This window comes from Anarrhichthys ocellatus, unplaced genomic scaffold, assembly GCF_004355925.1.
Source record: "Anarrhichthys ocellatus isolate YVR2014 unplaced genomic scaffold, GSC_Weel_1.0 scaffold2, whole genome shotgun sequence".
Classification (NCBI taxonomy): Eukaryota; Metazoa; Chordata; class Actinopteri; order Perciformes; family Anarhichadidae; genus Anarrhichthys; species Anarrhichthys ocellatus.
The window spans coordinates 1,239,613-1,250,436 of NW_022280032.1; the positions used below are offsets into that span (position 1 = coordinate 1,239,613).

The window sequence follows — 10,824 nt, forward strand, 5'->3', positions numbered from 1 at the left end:
CCCCCCCCACACACACAAAAACGCATCTGTTTTTTTACAATCTAGAAGATACTGTTTTCTATTTAATTAATATTCATATTTTGACTTTACTGTGTTAAAAAATGTAAAAATAACTTTATTAAAATATGTCATACGAAATAAAACTAGAAGGTAAAAGAAGAGTAGCAAGTTGTACACAATAAATAGTTACATAGTGAATAAGATAATGTATAAGATATTGTACATAGAAACCTGTGAACCTGGTACAAAACAAGAGTTGTTGAACTTGCTCATTGGACCCACACAGTGGATTTGTGTCTTTGTCATGCTTTTATTTTGGTGGTGTCACACCTGCTGTCTGTCGCCACAAGAGAATGATGTCAACTTTCACCCACATGTCACTCAGCACCCAATCCTGTGAGGAACAGGAGGAAACGTTTCTACCACAGCCACGTCGGACACAGAGCTGTTTCTTTTGTTGATCTGCAGATTTCTCTGAAGCTCTCCGCCAAATAATTCACTTTTAGCTGTTGTTCTTTGTTGTCTGGCTGTAGCCGTTAAGCTGCCGCGGTCACGTGCCGTTACGCTCATGCTGCTTGAACCTGGTTGTGTTTACATTCTCTCTGGAAGTCACAAAAGCCAGAAGACGAATGGTAAACACGAGAGGCTGCAGCTGTGCAGGGGAAGAATTCTCCAGCCCTGATCAGTCGAGGCTCATGCTGTCACCCACAAAAAATAGTGCCATTAGTTTTAGCATCTGGCAGGTGCTCAGGTGAGGCCTACAGTGTGATAACCCGGTCCGGCTGTGAGACCCGGGGTCCTCATCAGACAGGCGAGCCTCCTGCTGTCACTTCTGACTCCGTCTCCATCCGTCTTTGTAACCCGAGAGCAGCCGAGTCTGAGTGGTGTGTGGGAGTCAGACGGGCGGACTCACAGCGGTCAGGGACGAGTGGTGAACCGTTGAACCACAATGCAGGGGGGGTGGGTGCTGATGTAGCACTGTTTACAACCATGAATATGTGCTTCCTCTCTCGTTGTGTGTTGTTGGACATCAGAGGATGGTGACGAGGACACAAACCTTTCTATATCACATATCTGTGTGTATAAGTACACCTTGTGTCTAGTTCAGTGGTTAACATCCTGGTTCATTCCAGTTTAATTCCATTCCAAATGGCGTCAAAATCGATCTTTTTTGATCGACACGTTGCACAAGTCCAATAATGTTTTCTCCCCTCCTTCTTCTTTCGTGTCCAGGCTCAGAGGAAGGAGGTGTTTCTCCAAGAGCGATACGGTCACTACAGCCTGACCGACCCCTTCCTGGCCCTTCAGAGGGACTTCGAGAGCGGTGTCCCCGGAGGAGACAAGGAGCGGCGGCCCCTGGGCTCCAGCCCCATCTCCGTGCTGGAGGCCGTCATGGCCCACTGCAGGAAGATGCAGGAGCGCATGTCGGCCCAGCTGGCCGCCGCCGAGAGCCGCCAGAAGAGGGTAAGACACCCGGGAGGAGGAGGAGGAGGAGGAGGAGGAGGAGGAGGAGGAGGGTTAAATTCACATATTGAATGTAACTAATTAATCATTAGTGTAGTTATCAGCGATTGGACCCACAGCTGGACCAACATCACCATGTTTAGTGCCTTGCAGCTTCAGCACAATTACATTTTTTCAAAAATGCCTCATTCGTGAGCGTGTGTTTCTATAAATTCAGTTTATTCTGCGTGAGATTGTCATATTTAATGACGGTAAATACAGGAAGTGTTTACATCAGCATATGTGGAGGAGAGGTTTCTTCTGTTTGACCACAGATTGTGTTTATTTATACACGACTCAAATCTCTGTGGCTGAAAGTCTTCGGAGGAAGAAAACTGTACGCTTGTCTGTGTGTATTAATGTTTTCGCTGTACATCTGAATTCAGAGGATGGGAGTAACAGTGTGTGTGTATAGTGTGTAGGTCCTATTTTCTGGTGTGTCATTTCTATTTTTGATGGTTGTGTGTGTGTGTGTGTGTGTGTGTGTGTGTGTGTCACAGGTCTCTCTAGGATTATGTGGCTCTGATTAACTGGGCAGCCAGGTGTTTGCTGTAGCCCTGTCCCATGTCCCCCTCTCTCTCTGTCTCTTTCTTTCTCTCTCTTTCTCTCTCTGTGTGTTAAGGAATATGGATAAATAAATTAACTTTATTGTCCCCGAAGGGAAATCTTTCTTGGGCACAGTTGCTTTCAATATAAAACATCACAAACACTAGAAATCTGCACTCAGGTGTGTCTGCAACAACCACTTCTGTATTGTGTGATTGAATGAATATAACACACAACTGGCTAACCCCCCGTCGAGACACCAATGGACTGTAAGGTGCCTTAAAATACACTTCATTTAAACTCAAAAACAAGCGGTGATGTATGCAGGCAATCGGCTCAAAGTCAGCAGATGTACTCAGCAGTGTGTATACTGGAAGTTCTGTTCGCCAAAAGCACCGTCCAAAACAATAAAAGTAAGCAAACTGTTTTCCTCCACTGAGAGGTACTCAGCAGGGTTTGTATTTGCAGTCAACAGCAGTAGGTTCTAACAGGTTCTTGAGACAGTTCGTGGACAGACACTCACTCACGGACGCTCGCACACACGCACATACAAGTGAGAGATCGCTGCTTATTCTCCTGGCAGAGATAACAACATGAAACCATTTAACAACATACAGTAAGAAACATTAGACATTGGCAACACTGTAGATTAAAGTGCTTGTGTATTTATTGCATACTGCTCTTTAAGCTTTACTGGTGTTGAGCCTGATGGAGGCCCGATAGTTTAAAACTGTTGGTTTTGCACTTTGGCTCGTGTGTGAAACTGTTTGGATGAATCACTGGCAGAACGAATATGGGTGAGTAATAAAGACAATACCGTGTGAATGTGTGTGCGTCCTGTCCCTGAACTCTGTAATAATAACAGAGACGATGTAGTTCAAATGGAACCTTTAACCACACACGCGCACACACACACAGACGAGGAGGAGGAGGAGGAGGAGGAGGAGGTATGGAAGAAGGAGTGAGCGGGAGGAAGGGAGAGGTAGGAAGTGGTATGTTTTGACAGGAAAGCTGGTTAAATAGATTTTGGGATTGTGGTTTAGTGTGCGTGCGTGCGTGATTCCATCCATCAAATGTGAACGCACAATATCTCAGTTGTTATCACAGCACTACCACTTTAGCTGCTGTCCCCTTCCTCTGCCACATAAAGGCTCATTGGTGGGCCTGTCTCGACCAAAGACATTCTTTGATTCGGGCTAATCGACAGATCTGTAAAACCGAGTGTTTCCGTTACAGAATCACACAAAAGCACCACTTTGAATCTTGTTTACCAGAGAGGTTTTCACAAGTTTATTTTGTAAATAAGTCATTCAACATGAAAAAAATGACTAATCAACTTAAGAAATCTTAGTTTAATAAATCTAAAACAACTGATTAGTTGCCTTATTGACTAAGTGGGGGCAGCGCTACTCATTGTAATCAACTTCCCCCCCATCTGAGTAACTCCACCCACATTCTCAAGCCAATCAGAGCAGACTGGGAGCGTTGTCTTAAAGATACAGGCACGAAGAACGGAGCGTTTCAGACAGAGGGGGGGAATACAGGTTCAGACAGTTTTTGAGCAGTACTTTAAATGTCACCATGAGTGTTTTGACTGTATTCACGTGTGAATCATGCTATAATGTATTTCTGGATATGGAAAGAGCTTAACTGCCACACAGACCGTTATATCTTGATTGCGCTTGGCTGATGGATGAGGATGAGGCACATCTCATGAGTCTCTGCATCAGTCTGTGATGGAGTTTAGAGGCAAGTTCATTTGTGTTGCACCTGTCAAACACAGACGCTTCTAATTATAATTGCTTCACATAAGGGAATCAATGCATCACAGTGACATTTAAAAACACGATAAAGTATGAAAATACCATGTGTTTTGACACTCCAGAAGCTAAAAAACACATTAAGCTGTAGATCAAATCTTTTACAATATCTTTTGTGCCTTTGTACCTTCTGAACTGAGCCATGACATTTACACAAGCCATGGGATCTAATGTAATCCTCTTCCTCGCTGCTGTTTTCTTGCCAAAGATTGATTATAGCTCAAACGATATTGACGAAACAACGAGGAAAATCCATTTATTTATTGCCAAATGAAAGTGAGTAATCACAGAGAGTCGGAAACATTTCTGCTACTTCACCATGTTTGTGAACAACTTCATGTAAAAGCTTGATTTTCTCCTTTAATACAACATGAGACGAGCGTTTTTGATGCCGTTTTGAGTAAAGATGCACCGATGACATACCTGGGCTTTGGGTGTCGGCAGGGTACCGATCCTACACTTTCAGTAAACATACAATCTTTTATTTCCTAATCATTTGAATTGTGTGTTTTTATGCAAATAACCACTATGGATGACAGTAACAAAGTTAAAGGATAACATTTAGAATATTTGACGGTTTACACTTCAGAGCGGTTGAAATGATTTTTCGTTATGGTGGAGGAAGAAACGCAGTCTGGAGCTTTGTATACCAGCTGCTATAAACAAAACACTTACTCAACGATCTGTATCTGACAAAAGAACGTGATCAGAGATCTCTTAACGTCTCCATCTGTGACTCAAGTTTGAGTGAGTTTAGAGTCCGTTGCACCTCGATCCAAACCCAGAGTTTAATTAATAAGCTGAACGCTTATTAACTGTTTGGGAGTGACCGAGATCATTCTTTTATGTGTAAGGCAACGTCGGGCTTGACTTAAACATTGCTTTCCGTACTTGTTTAGGTTGGTCGTGTGATATGTTGCAGTGGAACTTGGCAAACTCTGCTCGACAAACAGTAGAAAACGGAACATTCCTGCAGGTTGATGTTCTGCTTGTTGGTCACATGTTGTGATGAACTGCTGCTGTTTCCTCTCTTACGTGTGAGGCTTTTATTGCGTTTGAGACAACCAGAGTTCTCAGCATCTACTAGAGTCAGATGTCTTCTTCTCTCTGATCATGATGTGAGTCTCACGCTGTACTGAGCCGGAGACAAAGAGACAGAGAGAGGACGTTTGAGACGAGGACATCTCACTACAGAACTTCTAAAGCCCTGAACACAAAACAACAGGTTACCCTGTTCAGCACAGAATAAATCACCACCGATTGCACAGTTGTGCCTAACTTGTCAACAACAGGGGCAGCGACCCGTCATGCGGGGATGAATGGGTTTTGTTGGAACCATTACATCATCAACAACAAACCAAACGCTGCTAAAAGACACATGCTCCGTGTGCTCAGAGGCATCTTCTGGTTGCTGGGTAGACTGAGTTTGCCCCCGGTGGTCCGTGCTATCTTTATCCCCTCCCCAGCGTTTCCACTCTCGACGTTCTGAGTGAGCTGTTGAATTATCCATGAGGTCTCAGGCAAGCTGAAGGCAGGATGGCAGTTGTATGAAACTCTCTCTGAATGTGTTTATGGGCATAATGAAATTTCTTTTCTTTAAATAGTTCTCCGGCTTCCTCCTTGGCTCTTTTCTTCTTTCAGCCCCAGTTCTCCACAGCGGCTGAACAAGCCGCTCTATTCGGCCCCGATGCCAGTTGACACCTCAGCGCCGCAGCTTTTCAGGTGTCAGGATGGACCTTCAGGGGAAGATTCTGCTTCTAAACTTTATTCATCATTTCATCTTCGTTGTGATGCTGACATTGCCTTTGAAATGTAGATCATATAGTAGGAGAGGATCAAGATCTGATTGTTTTCCTTCATTGCATCTCTAATTTGTTCTGCGATGGTAATAGAAATAGATTTACTTCCAATGGATTCATACTCCTTAACCCTCCTGGAAGGAATTCATGGTGTTGTTAACTTGTTTTGTACGCGTACAAAGTGACAGAGACATGAATGGAAAAGAGGAGCGAGAGGGAAGAGTTAAGTGTTCAGAAGTTTGACCATCTTCGGCACATTAAAATGATCATGCACTCTGATTCTGTCACAATCGCACATCTTTCCAAATAATCGCAATTAGATGTATTTTCAAAACCGTTACAGTGTTTTAAACTCTGCATCCTTCACAGCATCCCTAAATTAGTATTTTTCCGAGGCATTAGGCCGACTTACAGCAGACACAATCCTCACCCAATTAGCAGCTCGTCGTTGCACCTCTTTTTGAGGAAGGAGCCCTCGCTCCCGTGTGCTTATAAACCCCCTCGCTCCTCCTCAGCATCAGCCGGTGGTGAGATGTACTCCCCTGATGGTTTGGAGCGAGGGGTGGTGGTGGTGGGGTGGGTGTGGAGGAGGACTCCGGAGGGACGGGTGGGGGTCTCGTTTGGGACAGGGGGGTGTCAACTCTTTTGTTCCGAGGCTTGTTAGAGCAGTGGGGTCTTGGCGGTTAAGCCTTGTTTACCCTCTGTGAAGCCGGCTCTGAGCTAACAATAGCGGCGGCGGTCCAGATATAGAGAGCCGGGCTTTGACGAGTCATCGAAATTCAACCGTACGCAGAGACACCGTGTCTCTCCGAATAGATCAAATCCGACTCGTTCCCCAAGCCGCCCGGCTGTTCCTGTAAATATCTGCTGCCGTCCGGTTAATGGAGATATTTTGTTTCCCGGCTCGTTTGAGCTCTCATATATGCTTTGCCACTAACGAATGACTTGACATTATTTGGATTGTCTGCGTTACTGCAGAATGAAAGCGGTTGAATTATCCGACTAATACTCAGATCACAGACTGAAACAGAAAGCTGTGATTGTTCCGATTATCGGTGGAACTGGGCTCCGACAGCGGCCACGGAGCTCCGTAGACGTACATACTGTGAATATGTGTGTGCATGGGGAGCTCCAGACATAAATGCACGAGAGACTTTAGAATTACGTGTACGATATTTATTATTTAGATAGTTTGACCTAAAAATTAATTTCTTAAATATATAATGCAAAGCTGTAAGCTCTTTTTCCTCAATAGGGCTGCACGAATAAGCGAAATGTTATCCGAATCGCAATATGGCCAAAAATTGTCAAATTGCAGGAGGCGAAATGTGTTTGTGAATTACATATTGTGCTGCTGCAGGGACGTCCTGGCCTTCACATCGTATTCTACGGACTTAAGAAAAGACAGACAATCAGGGGAGGAAAATAAATCATTAAACTGCTAATTTACTGACCAATTTAGCGTCCATTCCTGAAATAAAATCGCACACTTTAGGATCCTGCTTACCATGCAAAAGGCACCAGTTTAATGGTTTGAAAGAGTAGCATTTAGGGGGAATATCGGACGATTAATTGGCTTTTTTTCTGCTCCAAACGACCGCTTTAATATCGGCCTTTAGGAACCCAACTATCGGTGGACCTCTAGCTTGTAGCCGACGTTATTCAGGCCATGGATGATGTTTTCTGGATTTACCCGGTGCAGCGTGTCACAGACAGCTGGCATGATGTCTCCGAGAGGTGCTGGATGTTTGACGTACACGTGAGGCTCATGGAGCTCGTACAGTAGGTTCAGTCTGCTGGTCTGATTGATTGCAGACGATCTGTGTTAATAAAGGAAAAAGATTTCAGTTAGACACTTGATTTAAAAAAAGAAAAATATGATAAACAAACTAACAAATTAGGAGTAAGTTAAAACAAGTCTGTTTATTAAAGTGTCAAGTGTATATTTAAGTGAAGATGAGGCTACGGCTGCAGCCAAGATTTTTATTATCATTTGTTGAGCTATTTTTTTAATTAATTGTTTAGTATGTAAAGTATCAGGAGATATTAATAAAAGATTCAAATCCCAAGGATATAAAACTGATGTTTTTTCCTCATGTTTAATTATTAAGGTAAAGATGTCGGCCATATTATCCGCCCAGAGAATTGTTTTTGTTGCTGCTGTTTACATTCCTCCTGATGCTAATTTAATATAAATGCGCTTTGGGAAGTTACGTATGTTTTTGCTTTGTTTTGTTTGTCATATGTTTGTTGTGTTACAAATGTGCTACAGCTGACTTTGGTTGTGCATGCCTGTGTTGCATAATGACAGTGATGATGTTAAACCTTCAGTTGCATAATTGATTAATTGATCATTTCAGCACGAGATAAAAACTGTCTTTTGTGTAATTCTACCAAGCCCGGCTCACCCGTTTTTAGTGAAATATTGCGTTTTATCTGCTGTCACCTGACTTTGTGCGTATTTTCTTCTTCTTCTTGCAGCTGGAGATGGAGAAGCTGCAGCTCCAGAGTCTGGAGCAGGATCACCGCAAGCTGTCGGCACAGCTGAAGGACGAGCGCGAGAAGAACAAGCACATTGTCATGATGCTGGTGCGCGAGTGCAAGCAGCTCGCCACGCGGGTGGTGGAGGAGTCGCAGCGCTTCGACGAGCTCCAGGCCCGCCTGGACGAGGAGGGCCGCGCCTCCGGCCGGCTGCAGGAGGAGCTGAGCACCGAGCGGCAGCGCGGCCAGCAGATGGAGGCCAAGATGGAGAAGCAGCTGTCAGAGTTTGACACGGAGCGGGAGCAGCTGCGCGCCAGGCTGGGCCGCGAGGAGGTGGAGAGCCAGAGTCTGCGGCAGCAGGTGGAGCAGCTCAGGACTGAACAGGGCGATGGGAAGGATGGCGCCGCCGCTGTCGCCGAGCCTGCTGCTGCTGCTGCCGGAGTAGAACCTGCAGCCGCCGCCAGCACGCCACCCAAACCTAAAGCTGTGACATCTGTTTCCGTAGCCACAGATCCCATAAGCTCTCGAACAGCGTCCTGCCAAACGGACCTTCCCCCCGCCGAAGTGGAGGTTCCCAAGAAGAACCCCCTCACCATCCCCGTCAAACCGAGCCCCACCAACTACGTGGGCCTGAGTCTGCCAAAGACCAGCGGTCGGGGGATCGTCCACAGCAGCTCAGGAGGACTGGCGCAGACGGAGAACGGCTCGGAGGGCCAAGCCCTGCACGGCTTACCCAGTGGGGTCAGCCCCCGCGTCCAGGCGGCCCGCTACAAGTTCCAGGAACAGGACCAAAACGGCACGCCGTCCCAGAGCCCTCCGGCCCGTGACCTCTCCCCCACCCCGACCAACCGGGACAACTTCGCCGCCAAGCAGCAAGCGCGTCACACCGTCACGCAGGTCCTCTCGCGCTTCACCAGCCCTCCGGCGGGAGGCGGCGGACCGCTGCGTCCGGGCCTGCCACACTCCGCATCAGAGGGAGGCCCTTTCCCCGGCCGCCTGAGCCACCCCATCGGCCTCAAGTCGCCCACGGTGGCCAGGATCGACCGGGGAAACCCGCCCCCTATCCCTCCCAAAAAGCCGGGCCTCTCCCAGACCCCCTCTCCTCCTCATCCACCCATCAAGGGGTTGGGGGACGGCAGCCGCTCCCCCGCGGTCGGGCTCAAACCGGCCACGCCCCAGCTGCCGCCCAAACCCGCCATGGACCTGGTCCCAGCCCTGACGGCCTCTCAGGTGGGTGCCTGCCCCCATTCCCGCTCAGGCCGGGGCTCTCAGCATCAGCCGGCGGCAGCATGCGCAGAGTGCCCCCCCATCATCAGCCCCGCCACCACTGTCAGTAGCCCCTCCTCCATAAACCCCCCCTCCACCTCCTCTTCCATTAGCGCTCCATCCTCCCGTAGCCCCCGAGCCTCAGCGGGCAGCCCCCTGGCAACAGCATCAGGTAAAGAGGCTCCTCCACGCTCCGTCTCCCTCCAGATCTCCCCGCTGCCTCTTTTCTTCGACTGTCTTTCCACGGCTCTAGCATAGCATAGCATAGCATAGCATAGCATAGCGATCAGGTTACAGGCAATCTAACCACAGGAATACGAGGCAGAATAGGTCGTGGGTCAATTCAGTTTAATGTCACTGACACTCTCCCTCAACTCTAAAGCACCTCACTGCTCTCTCTCTCTACTCATCCCTCCTCCTCCTCCTCCTCCTCCTCCTCTGCCCTTAATACGTCCTCCCTCTGGGGCCCCCTTTCGTCCACCATGTTGTCACGTTAGCCCCGTCGGTGTCGGTATCCACAGCGGACATTGACCACATGGTGCTAAATATGTCGCTCGGGGTCTAGAGGTTAGCCGTCCCTCAGCAGGCAGGAGTGAGGTGAGGTGAAGCAGACGTTTACGCCGTCTCGAGTAGTCAGATTGGTTTCCTTGGCCTTTTCCCACCAGTAACCCCTGTCCTCTCTGAAGCTGATGCCAGAGGCTGCTCTCTCCTCCTCCCCCCCCTCCTCCATCCTTCAGTAGCATGACCACTCCACTACTTCCTGCACATCCTTCAGCTTCCATTAACTCGTCCGTTCCGCCTCCCTTTTTCCATCATTGGCTCTCTGTGTGTCATTTTGCTGTATAAATGTGAGCATTTATATTTACCTTGTGACGTGCTTTCGGTGCTCTGCTTGATTTTACCGTGTAGTTTGATTACAGAATAATTCCAGTTTATTACAACTTTGGTCTTATTTTCATAGTTTGGGCCGTCATTTCTGTCTGTAATAATTCTAATAACCATGAACAGTTTATTTATATTATTTATTTAGACGGGTTGTAAACAAACCTTCCAAAGTTATTTGGCAGAGAAAACAAAGGTCAACTAATTATTACGCAAGCTGTTTACAGAATCCCTTCTTCTCGGTTCAGACTGGCCCACTAACTGTTGCACACTCACAGTTTAACCTCAGAATGAGCAGGTTTAGAGAAGTGCTTCGGCTCGACTGATCGTCCGGCTGCTCCTGTTTCCTCTTGTTGTCGGTGACGTTGCTGCTCTTCACAGGTATCGTATGTGAATGAAATGACCACAGTCGCAATAAACTGGAATCATCCTGAAATGTACCTGTGAAATGTGCAAGTCCTGTTCTTTTTGCATGCAGATGTGTCCCTACAAAACCGTAGTCCACAAACCAATGGGTAACGTGATGG

The 10,824-nt window shown here is 47.1% G+C and overlaps 1 protein-coding gene across 1 annotated transcript in view; it reads left to right on the forward strand.

Moving 5' to 3' along the window:
• Positions 1–10,824, forward strand: part of cttnbp2 (cortactin binding protein 2) — a 59,044-nt gene that overhangs the window by 18,246 nt on the left and 29,974 nt on the right. The window contains exons 3-4 of the mRNA XM_031857033.1: positions 1,234–1,464; positions 8,150–9,661. Coding sequence (XP_031712893.1) covers positions 1,234–1,464; positions 8,150–9,661 — 1,743 coding nt within the window. The remainder of the gene's footprint in view (positions 1–1,233; positions 1,465–8,149; positions 9,662–10,824) is intronic.